Source organism: Acomys russatus, chromosome 5 (genome assembly GCF_903995435.1).
Source record: "Acomys russatus chromosome 5, mAcoRus1.1, whole genome shotgun sequence".
In the NCBI taxonomy this organism is placed as follows: domain Eukaryota; kingdom Metazoa; phylum Chordata; class Mammalia; order Rodentia; family Muridae; genus Acomys; species Acomys russatus.
In genome coordinates this window covers 75,055,323-75,074,854 of record NC_067141.1, presented here as the reverse complement: position 1 = coordinate 75,074,854, position 19,532 = coordinate 75,055,323, and the positions used below count along the sequence as shown (strand labels likewise).

At 49.7% G+C, this 19,532-nt stretch overlaps 1 protein-coding gene across 1 annotated transcript in view; it reads right to left on the bottom strand.

The window, feature by feature from the left end:
- Habp2 (hyaluronan binding protein 2) overlaps nucleotides 1-13,235 on the bottom strand; it is a 32,616-nt gene extending 19,381 nt beyond the window's left edge. The window contains exons 1-2 of the mRNA XM_051146836.1: nucleotides 13,069-13,235; nucleotides 3,104-3,140 (exon numbers count right to left, since the gene is read on the bottom strand). Coding sequence (XP_051002793.1) covers nucleotides 3,104-3,140; nucleotides 13,069-13,137 — 106 coding nt within the window. The 5' untranslated portion in view covers nucleotides 13,138-13,235. The remainder of the gene's footprint in view (nucleotides 1-3,103; nucleotides 3,141-13,068) is intronic.
- Nucleotides 13,236-19,532: the final 6,297 nt, after the last annotated feature.

Below are 19,532 nucleotides of genomic sequence, written 5' to 3'. Positions count from 1 at the left end.
GAACCTTGGGAAGAAACCATGGTTCTCAAAAGCATTTTATATGAGGAATAAAAAGAAATTCTGTGGCCTTGCTGTTTTATCAAGCCTAGCTAGGAATGACTATGGAGGGCGTTAGGGCTTTCCTGCGTTGACGCAGATAATTCCCGTGGTAGGTGGCTACATATTAAATTTCCACAGTTCCACAAACTGTCAACCCCTGTGGTGAAGGTAGCTGCTATTCCTATTCTTCAGATCCAAACACCCAGGTAGAAGGGCGTCCACACCCAGGCTCTTCCAGTTCCATATCCCTGGGGCCTTTTCATGCGCCTCGCATCTCTGGGCTTCAGGTTAGAAAGCCGTTGGCCGTTTGGCTTTCAGGAAGTGGTCTGCATCAGGGAACCTTCAGTTACCATGTGCCCCTCGTACCTCTCCAGGATTCCTGTGGTCCGTGGTGAGGGCCTCATGGAAAGAGCTCACAGTTGGTGCGGTGGGGACGTCACAGCTGCTCTGCTCAAGGACCTTGCCAGATGTATGGAAAGGAATGAAAAATCCCTGGAATGCTGTCCCGGTTGGCTTCATCCATCACCACGCCTCCGCTGGTTCCTCTGAGGGCCTTCCCCAAACCCCAGCCCTGTCGGCCTGCATGTGACACTTCCAGCCCGGCTGGCAGGCAAGTGCAGCTGAGAGCCTTGCTGGCAGGCAGCAGGACAGCTGACGGATGGGCACAGCCTGTGGTGCCGGGCAGAGCCAAGCCAGCTTTGAAGCTGCATTTCCGCAGGCCTGCCGGCTGTGTGTCACCTGCTTTGGGGAAATGGGCAGAGTGTGTGCTCTTTGATGGCCACCTCCTCTGCCACCCACTGGGGACTGGGGACCAGGCACCTTCTGCTCCAGCAAGACCCTTGCCATGTACTGGCACCAATAAGACCAACCAAGGAAGCCGATTGCCTAAGGGCATGTGTGTGGGGGAAGGGGGGGGGTCGTCTCTTCCCCCATGCTGTTGTCTGAAGGGAGCATGGAGCTAATGAATTTCATCAAAGAACAGCCCCCTGCGCAGTGGAACCAGACAAGGGTATGCTTTAAACCTATCTTCCTCACTGCACAGCCAGAGGCCAACCGAGCATCTGGACATAGGCTCTAGGGCCCAGGGCCAGCCTGCTTCCTTTTCTCATAAACTCTCCGAAGTTATCTGCGGAGCTCTTGTAGAGACCAGTGTCTTGGCAACCCAGTCTCACATCGTCTCTCCAAGTCCTTTCCCAACTGCAGTCTTTGTCTTAAATGCCTTGGGGACGGGGTGCTCTTTGCCTCCCTGCAGGCCATGAGCCCATTCAAAATTTGGATACTGTAATGTTAAGAAATTATTTCTGTCTGTGGGTCAGACAGACAGACAGACTGACTCTGCCTTGTAATCTGTTCAGCTAAACACTGATGGATGCATGGAATGAGTGAATCCTCTCTTCCCTTTGTTCAACCAGTTTGTTGTCTAATTCCAGGGTGTCATAATCTCCCCGTTGACATCGTATGTCTGGAAGACAGCAGCAAAGCACCTTGTGGTGAGGGTACATCTTGAAATCTTCTCCATTTTCTTGTGTGTGTGTGTGTGTGTGTGTGTGTGTGTGTGTGTGTGTGTGTGCACGTGGGTGCGTGTATTCGCATGGGTGTAAGTGCATGTGGGAACATGTTGCTATCAGGCATCATCCTTAGTTGCTCTTCCGTTTTGCTCACTGGGGCAGTGTCTCTTACTCCAACCCAGGGCTCGCAGCTGCAGCTAGTCTCTCCGGCTGGTTTGCCAAGGGATCCCTGTCTGTCTTCCAAGGCGAGAACCACAGGGTGGCGGCCACGCCCGTCTGGATCTACTTCTTGCATTTCAAAGCAGGCATTTTCTCCACTCAGCCATCTCCCGGGCCCAGAAAGACACCTCTGGACACCGAAACTGAGGTTCCTCGGCTCTCTTACGCTCCTGTTTCTTTCTTGGTGCTATAGTTCAGTCCACTGGGTGTGTCAGATCCAATGCTACAGCCCAGTCCACTGGGTGTGTCAGACACAATGCTACAGCCTAGTCCACTGCGTGTGTCAGATCCAATGCTACAGCCCAGTCCACTGCGTGTGTCAGACATAATGCTACAGCCCAGTCCACTGCGTGTGTCAGACACAATGCTACAGCTCAGTTCACTGGGTGTGTCAGACACAATGCTACAGCCCAGTCCACTGCGCATGTCAGATCCAATGCTACAGCCCAGTCCACTGCGTGTGTCAGACACAATGCTACAGCTCAGTCCACTGGGTGGGTCAGACACAATGCTACAGCCCAGTCCACTGGGTGTGTCAGACACAATGCTACAGCCCAGTCCACTGCGTGTGTCAGACACAATGCTACAGCCCAGTCCACTGCATGTGTCAGATACAATGCCACAATACTACACAATCTGCTTTGATGCAATCATTTTGTGTGTTTGTGGTTGGTTTTTGTTTTGTTTTGAGACAAGGTCTCTTGTAGTCTAGGCTGTCCTTGAACCGTCTCAGTAGCTGAAGCATGCCATGAACTCCTCCCACCTCCCTCTCCCACGGGCTGGGGTCCCAGGTGCATTCCACATTCCACCATGATTGCAGCCTTAACACCACGCCAACGCCAGACCTCAGGTGTACCTGACTCTCAGAGCGGTGTGCCTTGCTATTAACCTGAGGCTTCCTGTGGGTTTTCTGGACATACTAAGCCCAAGTACAGTAGTGGAGTTAGTGGTCCTGGGTGTGTATGTGTGGGGAGGGGCATCACTGGGGTAACTCATCCTGGGCTTGTCTTCTCTATGGGGCAATGGAGTAAGTAGGGTGGCCCCTTGCTCAGCCATCTCTTTTGTCTCCTCATCTCTAATGGACAAAGAGCCAGTTACTTCCCTCATCTGGGCCTCAGTTTCTGCTTAAAACCCAGGTGTTTAACCACATTTGTAGATTCTCCCTTAGTTGTCTGAGGCCAGCAACTCAAAGCTGTGTGGAGTGTTCCACAGCTGCAGTGTTTCCAGATAAAGTCTCAAAGGTTTCTGTGGTGCCCCAGAACCAGCTGAGACCCACGGCCCCCTAAGTGCTCCTGTGGTCTGGCTCTTGGTGGGAAGCCTGGGGTGGTAGCACTCACCTGGGTCTGGGGGCGCAATGAAGGGCATCAGCAGGAACTGAAAAACAAAACAATGCAGTGAGTATGTGACAGAGCTGCTGGTGCCTTCCCCTGATGCCCTCAGCCAGAAATCACCATTCCCCAGACACAGGCATGCTGGGAGTCTGCTGAGGGAGAAGCAGAGCCTACGTGAAGATGCTCCCACTCCTGGACACACGTCTTGACCCTTCTTCTCTGCAGACACATGCCTCTCACACATGTCTGTGGGAACATGGTGTCCCTGGGATCTGATGCGGTATTAGTCAGCTGCTCCCTGACTGCGAGTGGTTGTGCTATGTTCCCATGACAACCCCATCCACAGAGGAGAACACTTAGGATTTATGCTCAAGTCTAAGTGGCTCTTGGGGTGACTGCCCCTGTGGATTGGGAGTGGACAAACGCTTAAAACTCTCCAGAGGTCCCCCAGTTGCCTTGACATGCAAACTTCTTCCGAAGCTCCTACCACCCCAGCCTCTGTGCTGACGAGTTCCTCACCTGAAGTGCCCCCCAGCCTCTGTGCTGACGAGTCCCTCACCTGAAGTGCCCCCCAGCCTCTGTGCTGACGAGTCCCTCACCTGAAGTGCCCCTCTTTTATGTGCTTCACCAAGTGTTAGTACAACCCTGTCAATACAGTGTCTCCCCGCCTCCATTCAGTTCTTCCACGGCTGTGTGTGTGTGTGTGTGTGTGTGTGTGTGTGTGTGTGTGTGCATATAAATACGTATGCACACATATGTGTATGTATATGTGCTATATAACAGAAGTACCTCTCAACAGCGCACATGCATGGGCACACATGTCCACTTGCGTGGACATACAAGTGGAAGCAAAGGCTTCTTTGTGTCATTCCTTAAATGTCATCCTTTTTTGTGACAGGGTCTCCTGTGGGCTTGGAACTGGACAAGTGGGCTAGGCTGGCTGGCCAAGAAGACCTTGAGATCTTCTCTCCTCAGCTCCCCAAAGCTGGGACCCCAAGCCCACGCCACCGCACTCCACTTTTCACACAGATTCTAGAGCTTGAATGTAGGTCCTTGTGTTTGCTTGTGATAGGCCCCACCCAGGATGTAGTTTTCTGTTGAACCATAATGGGGACTGAGCCGACGTTGTGTTAGAGAGTGGAGAGGTCAAGTCTGGATATGGCACGGTGAGGATTCTACATCAGTCAACAGAAACATATCATTGGGAGCAGAGAGATCCCCACCCTGATATCCAAGCCATGGGACCATCCACAGAACACACCACTTGATGCCACTGAGACGGCAGCATCCTGAGAGCAGAGATAGAGGGTTGTTCTGGGTTACAAGATGGGACAGGTCGGTGCAGCGTGTGATCCAGGATCAGGGCATTGCTGAGGTCACCATGAGACGTAGATATAAACGTATTAGATAATATCTGGTGTCACCGAGAGTAGATGGGGGCATTTCACTTCTGTGGGACAATGTCTTCGGAGTAGGGTTGGGGTGATGTCTGACAAACAACAAACAAAGCAGATTTTTGGAAGAATGAGGAGAGGTCTGGGAGTGACAAGGAACAGGCTGGGCGAGGTACAGAAGAAAGGCTGGGGGTCTCTGGAGAAGGGGTGTGGGTCCTTAGATCTTACCTTCAGAACAGCCAGTGGCTGCACCTTGGTTCTGCTTCCCTGCTTGGCCTCACCTTCTCTCCAGTGACCTTGTGTGGAACCCATGGTCCGTGCTCCTCTCTACCAAGGGAACTATCTGCAGGTTTTTCTACTTGGGCTGGATAGGATGGCCATGCCTGGCTGCTGCCAGCCCTGAGCAGTGTGCACGACAGGAGAGACATCCTTGTGCCAGAGTTAAGGGTCTCAAATCTTGGCTACACCTGGAGCCTGAGGGACTGCCGCTGCTGTGCTTCCTGTGGCCAGCAGGTGGCAGACATGTCCTTTCTAGGCAAGGTCTCTGATGGACTCTGAACTAGAGCTAGGGGAGATGTCCCAGCAGAGCCAGCCTGTCCCTTTGAACAGCCCTCCACCCCCTGCAAAGTCTGTGCAAAGGCCATGACCCTGTTTTCACTCACAGAGAGGCTGTGGTGCCAGATGGAGGCAGCCCAACACCTGGTTGGTGTCTGGACATCCATACAGTAACCTGCACTGTGTCAGAAGCAGCAAAAACGGGTACCATTTGTCTCTTTCCATTCCATCACTCTGTTCTGCTTTTCCACGGACAGGGAATAAAAGAAGAGGCCCTACTCCCAGGACTCAAGAATCCAAAGATGAAAATGAGTGGACAAAGTGGTGTGCGTGAGGGATAGCCAAGAAGCAAATAAAGAAGAAAATGACGTTCCCTGTTGAATTATTAAGAGCGGACGTGAGTCGGGGACGGTGATAAATGTGCCCCATACACATCGTCTGGATTATTCTCCAAAGCACGTGACAATTCCAGTACTGTAACTATCAGTTTACCCGAATGCACTAACATAGACTTGGAGAGTGAGTACCCGTTTTCCATCAGTGTCCTTGTTCCTAGCCACTGTGGCAGAGGGATGAGGGACCACAGCACGCTCACACTGCAGTGGAAGGATGGAGACTGTCCTGGTTCAGTTTCTGTTGCTGTGGTAAATATTATGACCAAGAGCAGTGTGGGAGGAGAAAGGGTTGTCTCACATGTCCCCTTTGCAGTCAGTCCATCACAGAGGCCATGGAGGAGCCTGCTTGCTGGCTTGTGTCAGGCCTGAGTTCAGTTACTTTTTTTCTTACACTTCTCCAGAGCATTTGCACAAGGGTGGCACCACCCACAGTAAGCTGAGCTCTCCCACATCAAACGAGGAGCCTTTAGTTTGTGTCAAGTTGACAGAAAGAAACCAGCACAGAGCAGACAGGAGAGCTCCTCACTCCCAAAGAGACAGGTTTGTAGTGAGGTGAAAATACAAAATGTTCTACTACTGGATACTTTATTAAAGTTTCATCTAGAGGGGTTTAGGCCTGGGAGGTGGCAGTGGGAGCCACACGGCCACAGAGGCAGCTGGAAAAAGCATGAAAGGGTGTCTCACTGTGGTGAACACATCTCAAAGAAACATCTTTGTCAATCACAAGGAGTGAAAATTGCTGCCCAACTCTCCTTCCAACTCATTCCTAGTTTTGGTGGGATTTAAGCAGCATGCAGCCATGACCAACCAGTCTCTCTTAAAGGGCTGGGCGTGATCACATAGTGATGACAAACAAATCTCTCTTAAAGGGCTGGGCATGAGCACATAGTCATGGCCAACCAGTCTCTCTTAAAGGGCTGGGCATGAGCACACAGTCATGACCAACAAGTCTCTCTTAAAGGGCTGGGCATGAGCACATAGTCATGGCCAAAAGTCTCTCTTAAAGGGCTGGCCATGAGCACTTAATTATGGCCAAGCAGACTCTCTTAAAGGGCTGGGCATGATTGCCTTCCAAGAGTAAAATGTTTAGCCACAGATTTAGAAAGACTATTCCAGCTATAAAATTCCAGACTTTCTATTGCCACATGTCCCTGCTCTCAATTCTTCTGTGTCCCAAGGTGTGACGTTGCTGGTTGAGGTTGCAGGTCATTTTTTTGAGATCTGCTGTGCTGTTTTTCCAGAGTCACATGGTCCTCCCATCAGTGAGTGGTGTGTGAAGTTCCACTTCCTTGTGTCCTCAACTCATGGCATTTACAACGCCAAGGCCAAATACCCAGCGAGCAATCTGAAGGAGGAAGGGTTTGTTCTTGCTCGCTGCTTCAGGGGACACAGTCCATCAGGGCAGTGGATAGAGCATTATCTGTGTGGTGACAGGAGCTTGCCACACGATTTGGTCATATCCCAGCAGGAGCAGAGAGTGGAGATACTGCAGCATAAGGAGCATAAGCTTCGATGACTGCCTCCAGTGCCCATGTCTCAAAATGGTGTCACCAACTGGGGACCAACTGTTCCAAATGGGCCCATGGACTGGGATGCACTTCACATCTGAACCACTCTTGTTATTTTTCACTGGAAGAATTTATAGCTGCCGGGGTTGGTAAGAAATTCTGACACTCTCAAGGAATCTCAACCCGCCCTGAGTGTGCTCAGCACTGCCTTAGTTGGTAGGCTTGGCATGGCCGTACCTTGCTGCTTAGGTGAGGTGGGGACAGCTCCTGTGGGATGGCTGTTCCAGAAGGAAGTACTGGTAGATAATCTCTGCAGATGGATTCCTTCCGGCGACCTCGGGAAGCTAGATTGAGTCTTCATTTACAAGGGAGGAAGCCGAGACCAGGGAAGTGGCAAATACTTTCTTGACTAAACTGTTTCCCCAAACCAGGAATTCTTTGTAATTGAGGAAACTGAGGCAAAAAGCCAATCCACAGCTACAAAGGAAAAAGATGAATTCCCTGTTTCCTGGGCCTAAGAGAACTGGCTATAATTGAAGAGGCATCTGATATCAACTTCTGGACTCCACATGGATGTGTACTCACACACACACACACACACACACACACACACATGCATGCACACGCACATGCACACGCACGTGCACATGGACGTGCACACACACAAATAATAAAAATAAGGTCAAAGGTCAGAATCACCAGGCTCTGGTTGAAAATACATTTTCTGGCCCCACCTGCACTCATATGATCCAGCAGGTCCCAGTTCTTCATGGGGTCCCTACCCGCTCCAGTGTGAAAACGAGGGACTTTAAACCAGAAGTACTCCCTGCCAGAGACGCTCTCTTTCTCCTCCCTGCCCCCAGCCCTGACCATCTCTGCCTGCTGTTGTCACCTGAAGCTACTCTGTAGGGCTGGCTTAGTCAATAAAGTATTGGATTTAGACATACAGACATGGATTCAATTCCCAAGAACCCACATGGAAAGCTAGGCATGGCGGGAGGGATGGAGCCAGGAGGATCCTTGGAGCATACAGGCCAGCCAGCTCAGCTGAGTAGGTGAGCTCCTGATCCAGAGACCCTGTCTCAAAAATCAGGTGGAATCTGGGTGTGGTGGGACATGTCTTCAATTATGGCACTTGGGAAGCAGAGGCCCTCTGATTTCTAGCCTGGGATACATATTGAGTTCCAGGGTACCCAGGGCTACAAAGTGGGACCCTGTTTCAAAAAAAAAAATAGTTGCAGAGTGACAGAAGGAGATGCCTGACACTAACTTTTGGCCTCCACATGCATGTACACTCATGCACACACATACACAGAGAGAGACACACAGATGAAAGTAACAAAAGTAAGTAGTGAATAAGAGTAAATAATTAAAATAATAATAAATAAAGTAGGTAAAGGGGAGTCTGCTTAACAAAAGTATTAAGACATCAGCTTAGGCTGTGGCAGTATTTCTGAAGTAGATTCAGCCAGGACTGAAGTCTTGTTATGCAGTTGTCCAGCAAGACTGATGCTTCCGATGGCAGGAAGTGAAGCATCCTGGGACGAAGGGAAGCTTCCATGGCAGGAAGTGAGGCATCCTGGGATGAAGGAAACCTTCCACCTCTTAGTGGAAGCCTGAGAGCAAACAGGATTAAGCGGCCACACTCCAGCCTGACACCTTTGTTCCACACCAACACACCTGTAGTCTTCAGGTAAAGCCTGGTGTGCCCACTGCCAGCATAGAAACTGGCTTTGGATGGATAGGTTTGTGTCCAGCTCGCTGACCTGCCACAGGCACCATCTTGGACAGGTTAGCCTCATCTCTATAGCTTGCTTTATTATCTGTGAAATCACTGACGCCACCCTACCTCAGAGGCTTGTCAGGAAGCTCAAACCACAAGAAATACGTGGTCAAAGTCAATAAACGGCTGTTAGCGCTGTTACGAGGCATCAGCGTTGATGAGTTTATTTTATTGCTATTATTTCCAACTTACTAGGTGCATGGTGTGGGAGGGGCAGGCCCAGGAGAGGCCTCTCAACACAAAGTCTTTCAGGAACTCGTTTGCTGGGTCAGTCGCAGGCATGTCACTTCAGCCCCTCCCTCACCGTTTTTCCCTGGGATCTTTGCCAAACCCTAAGCCAGGAAACCTTGTTATATTAATTATGAAGAGAAAGCATGTTTTATTTAAAATCCCGGCTGCTGAGTTTTCTGCCACGCTGTTTGTCTGTGGCAGCAGCATTCCTTTTGCGTTTAGGAAACCCTAATGCATTTAGAATATAAATATATCTGTGCTTACATGCACATTGTGACATCAGTGACCTGATTTCCTTAAATACCAGTGTACACTGCCAAACTAATGAGTTGGTCTCCTGCTTGCAATCAATTATTTGGGTATTCCCCTCCCCCCAAATTTATGAGACATTGCAGTAGAAGTCAAACTCTCCTTATTCCAGAAGTCTTAGCTTAGGTTAGAGAAGAAAAGGGAGTGAAGAGACAGGATTCTGGGGTACTGGGGTTTCACAAATGGGGGCTGCCAGGTTCTGCCCTGGGGCCCATGGGAGTTTGAACGCTTACTCAAAATGGCATTAATATGTCACTATCTATGTGTGCTTGAACAAAACCCATGTCATCTCTTTCTCTCATCTCTGTCTCTGCCTCTGTGTGTTTGTCTCTCCCTCCCTCTCTCCCTCTCTTCCTCCTTCCCTCTCTCTCTCCCTAAGGTATAGAGATCCATAGGACTCACTTCACGGTGCACACAGGAGTATGTGCTCACTGTTACCAGAATACGCAGTTTTTATGAAGCCTTGGAGATCTCTATGTTTATATGAGCTGTTCTGCTTCTTAAGTGCTGCTTGGGAACTAAAGGACAAAGGAAGTACTCTGCAGGCCGGCCTTCTACACAACAAGCCAAGCCAGCCTGTGAGCAGAAGAATGTACTCTGAGACGCCAATTTGCAATCTCTTTCTACACAGGCCATTTCTAGGAAGGTTCCAGAAGTCAAACAGTACAGAGATGTAAGCAAACAGGCATTTTGTCCATGAGCCCCTTTTGTGCAGGACAGAAGCCGCCATCTTTTCTGAAGCAGGACAGGCTGACAAGCGTTAGGCTCTCAGTCTGACCACGGAAGAGGAAACTTTCATGGTGGTCAAGCCCAGTGTGCTCCCTGAATGTTCTAAGAACCACTGCTGAGGACATGTCTGTGACAGTCCGAGGCTTTCTGCAAGGATGAGGGTCAGATGGATCCTGTCTCAGGCTGACACAAGATAGTCTAGAGACTCTGGTCCTGCTTCTTCCCTTGAGAGCAGGAATGACATCACACAGCTATGCTAGGATGGACACTCAGAATGATTTGTACAATAGCTATGCACAAAGCAGTCTAGGCCAGACATGATGGCATATGAAAGCTGCCTGAAGTTCATCACTGTGGTATCCAACTCACATCTCTGCTTAGTGGATTTCTAAATAGAATCTCAGGGCAATGCTCAGCAGGTGAAGGTGCTTGTCGCCAAGCCTGATGGCCTGAGTTCAATCCCCAGAACTCACAATGTGGAAGAAGATACCTGATCTCCATAGGCTGTACTTTTGTTTACACACACACACACACACACACACACACACACACACACACACACACACACACACACCCTAATGATGAAAATGATGATGATGATGATGGTGATGGTGATGGTGATCATAAAGTACTTTTTAAAGGAGAGCCTTTGATGTAGATGACCCTAAGAATAAGTCAGCACACTGCACGAGGCATCTCTCGGGTGACACTGATGTCAGGACTGTCTTCTTTCGGCCTCAGAGGCACATGGAACCTGTCATCCTCTACTCTACAAATGACCTTTTGCCTCCAGCAATGATGTGGCCCCTAATTCCACATGCACCAAGAGGTCTTGTGCTTAGGGACCCAGGCATATCCTCCAGAGGTCTAAACTGTCATTTCCCAGCTTTGGAACTTGGGGCCATCTTATCTAGTTCCATATGTGTGGGAATGTGATGGTGCCCATGACTTAGGACCCTTGTGGCAGTGAACCAACCCATAGCCAGCCGACTTAGAAGTTAGCACTGAGGGCTGCTTCTACTATGTGCTATCAGGTCATCATTATTGTTACGTCATCGACACAGGATCTGGCTGCACATGCCAAGCTGGCCTATATAGATCACTGTGTAGCCAAGACTGGCCTGGAATTGACGATCCTCCTGCCTCAACTTCCTGAGTGTGGACTGCCAAATTGATATTATTTTTAGCTATGTATGTGGGAAGGCCACTCAGTCCATTGGGCTATGTGGCTTTGCCCCCTTGACGAAATCTGAAGCTGTGCCAAGCAGCCAACTTGGACACTTTGCCCTGGATGCCATGTGCCAGCCCATGGAACACAAAAGGGCATTCTAACCACCTGTTTGGCACACATCTGGATAAACACACACACACACACACACACACACACACACACACACACACACACACGAAAGCTGCAAGTCCTCTCTTCGGAATTGAGCAAGCTCGTTGCCCAGGCTAGCCCTCATATGTTCTCTTTAGTCCACTGCTGACTTACAGCTTCATTGACAACCCTAAAAATTGCCTGGATCTTACAAAAAATACTGGGGCAGGGGTTGGGGGCTGGGACTGTTGTTCTTGTGTGAACATCAAACAGAATGTGTCAACTCTTCTCGCCTACAAATTGTAGGCTCCACTGTTTCACATTGGTGTTTTTCTCTGGGCCTCTGATAATTGCACGGCCTTTTTGTATACCCACTGGTGGGGTAACTGCTCTTTCTTAGCCCCAGGGCCCACCAAGAAGTTACAAGGTTGATAGCCATCTGTATTCACAGCCACCATACCCTCCCACCACAGAGTTTGGGAAGAAAATTCTTTCTAAAGGTAGTCACTTGCCAGCTGAACCTGGCACTAAGGAAGGTGAGCTGACTTAACTGCAGAAAAGGGGACGCAAAAACCATTATCTTAGAACATGCTAATGAGCAAGAAGGTAATCCAATCCCATTCTCTCAGGAAACACACCAAAAGGGAAATACAACTCAAAAGTGCTCCAGAAGCAAGAAGTTTGCATGACTCTCATCTCTTCCTCCACCCCTACTCCCCTACCCTCCCACCCTCCACCCTATCCCCACCCCACCCCGCTCTTCTTCCATGTCCCTTCCTCAAAGGGCTCTGCTCTGGTTTTCATAGGGAGGTTACACTCATTCTGGATGTTACCCATGAGCAGAGCTGACACTTGGGCAGGGATTTGGCTCATCAGGAAAGAGTTTGCCTAGCACACACAATAAAGATCTTGGCTTTGATCAGCTGCACCACAAAGAAAAACAAGAGCTAATGTTTATTGGGAGCCATGTAGACAACCTTCTGTCGCCATGACCTTTACCAAAATGAGCAGCTGGTTGCTGGTGATTCCTTGGAGGCTTAGGTTATTATGGCTGCATATTCCACAGTTAGGCTGTGGCAAAAATCAAGACTGTTACTGGCTCCAAGGCTCAACACTCAAGTCTCAGTCCATAGCCAGCATGGAGACCTCAGGAAACTCTACTCTCCCCTTTCCCAAAGACCATGTTGACAGCTGCACCACGAGGACGCACAGACTGGAAACATCCCGCCACTCGTCCCAACTGCCTCCTCACAGGACCGCCCTTCTCACTCACCACAGACTCCCTTGGGCCCAGGCTCATTTTCTCATGATCATGGGAAAAGGAAGGACAAGTGCTAACCACAGGGTCTCTCCTCAATTCAAAGGCAGCTAAGGAAATCCTTTGCTGGGCTCACATGAGCCACAGGGTCTCCTCCCGAGGCCAAAGCCTTGGGGTCCTTTTCTGAGTGTCAGCTGCAGATGGCTGGATAATCTGACATGCATGCTAGGGCTGGGTCCCTAATCTATTTTCCAGACAGACTGTGTAGCTTTCCAGGACTTCTCACAGGATTCCTTGAGGTGCGTGCCAGATTTTATCCATACTATAGAGTATGTGTGTCCCTGAATCAGCTCCATTGGGACAAATGCATGGAGTGTCTGCTACAAGAGGGTCCTGTCACCCATGTGGCATTCCAAGACAGACTGATGATTTGATTTTGTTAAACCCTCAGAGTCTCTCAACCATAGAAACGTGAAGTGACCACTTACCCCAATGGCTGATTTCCCCACCAGGGCAATTAGCAGCAGAACACGGGGCTCCAACATCCTGACAAACATCCGCGCAGCTGAAGGCCTCTGGGTTTGCTCTCCCTACAATTTTCTTTTCTTGTCTATGGCTTCGGAGGTGGGGGTGGAGATGTCAGTCTCCGAGGGTTCCGGAACAAATGAAGAGGATGCAAATTATTAACTAGGCATCAAATACTGTTTAATGTTTTGCAAACCAACTATCTTGCTTAAACAAATGGTAACTTGGGGGTTGGGCAGAGTCAAGGGGTGCCTTGTCTTCAGCAGGAAAAAAAGTCTCCAAAAATAGCAGCCAAAATAAAGATCTCCATGGCTTTTGGGTGCTTGTAGGAGCAGTGGAGTGTTCAGTGCTGTGAGTCTGGATGTGGGATTGGTGTCTTGGCCATGGGATTAAGGGCTCCAGATCAGGCAAGAACCTTTGCCGCTTCTGAGATCACTGATAGATTTCTGATCTTCTAATCTCAACCAGAACTAAGGCATGGATGGGCCCCTAATAACATCGCACTTTATATTCATGAAAGATAAATTAAAGAATGCCAAACTGTTATTGACAAACATTGATTCTGGGCCCTTTGAAGTACTGCCCATAGCAACTTGTTGGCTTCAAAAGTTTTCTTTTAAACCCATCACACAAGGCTTTTACTTTTTAATTATGGCCCCCTTTTGTGGGAGACTTTCTTTGATCAGAGGCAGGAGAAACAACCGTGGTGTACATTTTGGGACAGTTGCTCCCAGTGTCCCTTACCCGGCTGCACAGGTTGCAGGGAGGGTTACAGAAGGCAGCAATTATTGAGAAGGGTGGGTTCTTGTGGACTTGATTGATTTCATCAATAGTGGTGATGCCCTGCTCCCGTCTGTCCACGAGAGCTATGCGTAGGCTCAGGAATTCTCAGCCTGATTCTTCAGTGCAGGCTTGAAACTGTGCCAAATGATCCAATCCGTGGGCTGCTGCTTGGCCATTTACCTCAGCCACCACACAGGGCACGTGCACTCACACTGCCCAGACAACGGCTGCACCTCCCTCTGGAAGCCAGTTACTCACCGCGGTGAACCCCACAGGCCCTGTCCAGAAGCCTGAAGTCCAAGCCACTCACCAGATGGTCTTTGCTCTGCAGATTCTTCACGAGGCCCTCATGAGGTACCTGAATTACTCTCTTGTCAATATTTGTTCCCTCTCTGCCCCTTTAGATGGGCTGTTCACGAGGCCGGGCATTATGTTGGACGACCAGTGAGCTCCCAAGATAGTTGGACACTCGGCGGGATGTGGAGAGGTGGACAGTCACTTCCCCGAAGCAGCAGTTGAGTGTCTCCTGTAGAGATGTCTTAGACGGTAGAGGCAGTTCCACATGAAAACCAAACTGGGTGTGACAAAACAGAGACGTTTATGAACCATTCAGCACAGCTCTACTTGTTCAGGAATACAGTAGTCGCCTTAAAATACTCATGGTGGTCTACTGTGAGCTGGTACTGGAGGTTCGGGATTTAGAGGGTGGCTATCGGCTTTGTGTGCACATATGTGTGTGTGTGTGTGTGTGTGTGTGTGTGTGTGTGTGTGTGTGTGTGAGAGAGAGAGAGAGAGAGAGAGAGAGAGAGAGAGAGAGAGAGAGAGAGAGAGAGAGAGAGAGAGAGAAGCAAGCACCTAGTGTCTTCCTTTAAAATGCTTCATGTCATTTTCTGAGAGTCTCTCATTAAACCCGAGCCCGCCATTTCAGCCGGACTGGCTAGCCAGCAAGTGTATAGGCTGTTTCCTGTCCATCTCTCCATGCTGAGGTGCAGGGATGTGCTGCTGTGCCTGGACCCATATTCAGGATGCTTTACCTACTGAACACACCCCAGCCCACGCACTTCATTCTTAAGGAGCAGGTTGAGGTTGGAAAAGTTAATTAGTTAACTTCAGTTAGCGGTAAGCTTTAAGGTGGAGAGCGAGGTGACCACATAGAAGTGGTGTCTGAGGAGACAGGGAGGTGGCAGTGGCCATTCATGGGGTCACTGGGGTGTTCTGTGGGTGTACTGGTCTCTGTGATCACAGAGAAAGGTCAGAGGTCACAGGAGATATCGTCAGCTTCCCGGGTTTAAGGCTGGAGCTCTGCAGACAGTGAGGGGTAGAGTGGCCGCTCTGACGCACCAGATTCGGCATCCTGGGTTTCACTCTCCTGACTCATGTCCTAGTGAATCTCACTCGGTGGAGAGATTGCTAGAAAACAGGCCAGAAGCTTCTCTTCCTGTGTCAGAAGGAAGTGGCCAGGGTCAGTTTGCTGTTGATGTTTGTAATCCAGATTTCTTTCTCTATCCGGCAATCTTTCCTTTCTTAGTTAAGGGTGGGGTGGGGTGGGGTGGGTGGTTCACTTTTTGTAATAATCAGAGCCTCCAGCATGCTGTCTTTTATTTCCACAATTTTTTATTGCCATGATAATGTGAATCGAATACATTTCTACACTACTTTCCTAGAGAGAACTCTCTGGAAGACACTTAATCCTTTTAGTTCCTTAGGACAAAAGGTTTATCATGTGATCTGTGCTTAGCTGGGAGTTGAAGCAGAACCACGTGAGAGCCCGGATTTCTCATCTCAACAGAGAGCCCTTGGCGCTCTGGGGTGGAGGCCTCAGGTATCATCCACTAGTCCGTGTTCTGGGCACTCTGTGTGCCAGGTTCTCACGTGTTGGGTTACACACCTCTGAATGGAGCCCTGTCCTTGGCGACAAGTCTGGGAAAGCTGGTTCCCAGTGAGCTACCTGCTCCTTCTGCCCTCAGGAAAGGCACACTCACAGAGTCCTGGCCGGGACCGGTCCTGTTTGATGAGCTCAGGACTCTTGTTAAGTGAAGTCACATGTTGGGACTGAATGGACATGACTCATGCTTGCTCACTGTCTTCAAAGCCACAGTCTTCTTCCCACTAAGACTTTGGTGTGGAGAGATGGCAGCCTGGACTCAGAACAGAGCTAGGGGCCAGCCCCTTGGCCACACCTACCATGAAACTGGGGACCAATCATCTGTTTTCCATCCACTGGGCCCCACCTTCCATGTAATTTGGAGCCAACCATCTACTTTCAAGCCTCTTGGCCACACCTATCATGGAACTTGGGGGCCAATCAATCATCTACTTTCTCAGAGCGTCAGGTTACCGGCCTGCAAAATAGAACTGCAGCCCCCTCTTATGGCATTATTGAGAGGTGTGCAGGGGGATGGTGGGACCGAGGGCAGCTACTTAGTAAAGGGAGGGACTGGCAGAGTAGAGCCTGGCAGAGCATGTTGGATGTGACATCAAGACTTCCTGTGGGATGGATGGCCACCTTTTGGAGAAGGCCCCTCTTACCCAGTGGCTGGTGGCAGATGCTTCATGCTCTCCCCAGTAAGAACTTAGTGTGGCGGCACAAGTCTTTCTCACTGTTCTCATCACCTCCTCATTCTTGGAGCTTCTGGTCAGCCCCCTCCATCAACTTCCAGGAGGCCTCACCTGGGAAGGGCAGGGGCCGCTAACTTTTCTCCACTCAAGGATCCTAGCCAGTTAGTGGTTTTAGATTTGTTATACTCTGTGTTCTCTGGCCTTGAAGATGCTGGGGTGTGCCCAGAGCACTAGAAGCCACCAGCATTTATTGGGCAGCTTTACAGGGACATTTACAAGCCCATGGAAGCCTTTCTAACTCCCATGCAAGGGGCTTTGGCCCATTGTTTTCGGTTAAGTGAGGCCCAGAGAGGCTAAGCAATTTGCTGAAGGTCACGTAGCTTGAGACAAGGCAGGGTTCCAAGCCTTCTGGTTTCCAGGCAAATCTTTTGGCACCGCACAGACTCTTGGATGTTGGGCTGTTTTCCCCATGAGCACTTTATCAGCACCCAGATTTCCCTCTTACTATTGCTTGTTGAGGTGGACAGTCCGCAGAGTTTATTGAAGAAACATGCCCTTGGGCAGGAGCATCACTGTGGTCTTAGGTACCCTGGGAGATGGAGATGCTAAGACTTAGGTGCAGAAGTGTGTTAGGGTGATGCTTTTAGGATCCACACACACTGGGGAGGAGTTGGGTTGCAGCAGTCACAGCAGAGGCTTATTCTCCAGAAAGTTCTGGAGCCAAGACGCCCCTCAGAATTGTCCTACTGTGAACCGACGGTCGGGGCCTCAGAGCTTGGATATTTCCCCACTGGCTATGAGCTAAACCATGGAAGGACTGAGAACCTGTGTCACCTTCTAGTGGTACCTCCCAGTGAGGAACTCAGCTGAGTCCCAGCCACCCATCTCCTGGCTCTGGAGGACAGGGTGTCTCATTGTTGAAGAAGGATCTGGTGACATCTCATAGCATCCTCCCTCTCACACTGGGATGCGGACATCACTTCTGCATCCCTGAGGACAGGTGCCCTGGCGGGACATTCCGATGCCTCAGGTGGCATGATGTCTGGTCTTGTGTCAACCTGACACACAAACTAGAGTTATCTGAAAGGAGAGAACCTTATTTGGGAAAGGCCTGTATACGATCCAGCTGTGGGACATTTTCTTAATTAGCTACTGATGGAGGGACCAGCCCCTTGTGGGTGGTTTTACCCCTAGGCTGGTGGTCCTGGGTTCTACAGGAAAGCAGTCTGAGCAAGGCATGAGGAGCACCACTCTGTGGCCTCTATATTAGCTCCTGCCTCCGGGTTTCAGCCATGTTTGAATTCCTGTCCTTGCTCCCTTCAATAACGGACTATGATGTGAAAGTGTAGGCCAAATAGACTCTTTACTCACCAACCTGTTTTTGGTCATGGTGTTTCCTCACAGCAATAGAAACACTAAGATAGAAGTTAGAACCAAGCATGTAGTGGGGTATTACTGTGACACACCTGGCTGTGTTTTTGGGAGGATTGTGGAAGGACTTTGGAACTCTGGGCAGGAAAAGCCATCAAGTGCTGTGAGCTCAGTGTGGTGTTTTGTGGGAGCTTAGACGATGAGAACGCTGAGAGCAGCGTGGATGGTGGAGGCCTGGCTGAGGTTCTGTGCATATGGCCAGCGGGGGCAGAAGGGTCAGCCGTGACCAACAAGAGGCCAGCTCCAGTGCAGTGGAACCTTTGTGCTGCTGGGACAACTGATGCTGCTCAGCTGGAGCTGAGAGGTCAGAGGTGATTAAGAAGAAACCAGCACCACTGAGGTGAGATCTGGGAAGTGCTTCCTCAGGGTCAGCACACACAAGCTATGTCCAGAATAGCCAAGGCCCTACCCTGCCTCGGTAGCTGAACTTGGTAGTATAAGAGCCACTGAGGTTTTGAAGGCATGAAGGGGTCATGGAAAGCAGCTGAGGCTCGGCACTGTGAGAGGCCAAGAGAGGCCACTGGTGAAGGTACAGTCGCAGTGGCAGTTGAAGGCCCAGGATGGAAGAGGTCACGCAAAGAAATTGAGGCTTGCACCAGGAAGAGAGCCTATGCGAGGCTACTGGTGAAAGGGCAGCCCATTGCAGCAAGGGACCCCAGCAGTTTTTGGAGATGCCAGTACCATGGATGACCACCAAGAACAGCAGCAGCAGGGAGTGGAGCCAGCTGCAGCCTAGAAGACCAGCCGTGTGTGCTGCAGAGGGCGGAGCTGGAGGCATGACTCACGTCCCCTAGAGGAGTGAATTCCAGATAATTGGACATTGAGGTATCTCTAACTAAACCATTAGATTTTAGTTTTTCTTGGTTCAGATTATGACTGTACCCTGGTTCTTCCCTCTTGAAGAAGGTATTTAATTTTGATTTCTGTAGGAACCTACAGCTGAAAGACATGGAACTTCTAAAAGAGCCTTTAAATTTTTAGAGAGATTGGATATTTTAAAGACACTGAAATTTTAATGTGTCTGAGTTTGTAAAGAATGTGGAGCTTTTAAAGTTATTTATAATGTGAGTTCTTGGGGATAAACAAGAAAGGAAAGGTGTGGCTTAATAGTGATGTGTTTGTGTGTCAAACTGACAAGGGGTCAGTTGTGCTGGCTGCTCTTGTGTCAACTTGACACACAAACTAGAGTTATCTAAAGGGATGAAAGCTTATTTGAGAAAAGACTCTCTAAGAGATAGCTGTAAGGAGTTTTCTTAATTAGTTGCTGATGGAGGGCCCAGAACTTTGTTCGTGGTCCCATGCCTGGGCTGGTGGTCCTAGGTGGGAGCAAGCCAGTAAGCAGCACTCCTCCATGGCCTCTGCATCAGATCCTGCCTCCAGGTCCCTTCCACGTTTTGGTTTCTCTTCTGGCTTCCTTCAATGATGGACTGTGACGTGGAAGTGTAGGCCGAATAAACCTTTCCCTTCCCAACCTGTCTTTGGTCATGGTGTTTCATCAACAGAAACCCTGACTAAGATAGTAGGGCTTTAAAATAAGCATCCTTAGTCATGGTATGGTCTAATTAGAGATGGCTGAAGTCACAGGCATGGTCAGATGACAGTGTTTAGTGGGTTAATCAATACCTAAGAGAAAGCTAGAATGCTGTTGTGCGAA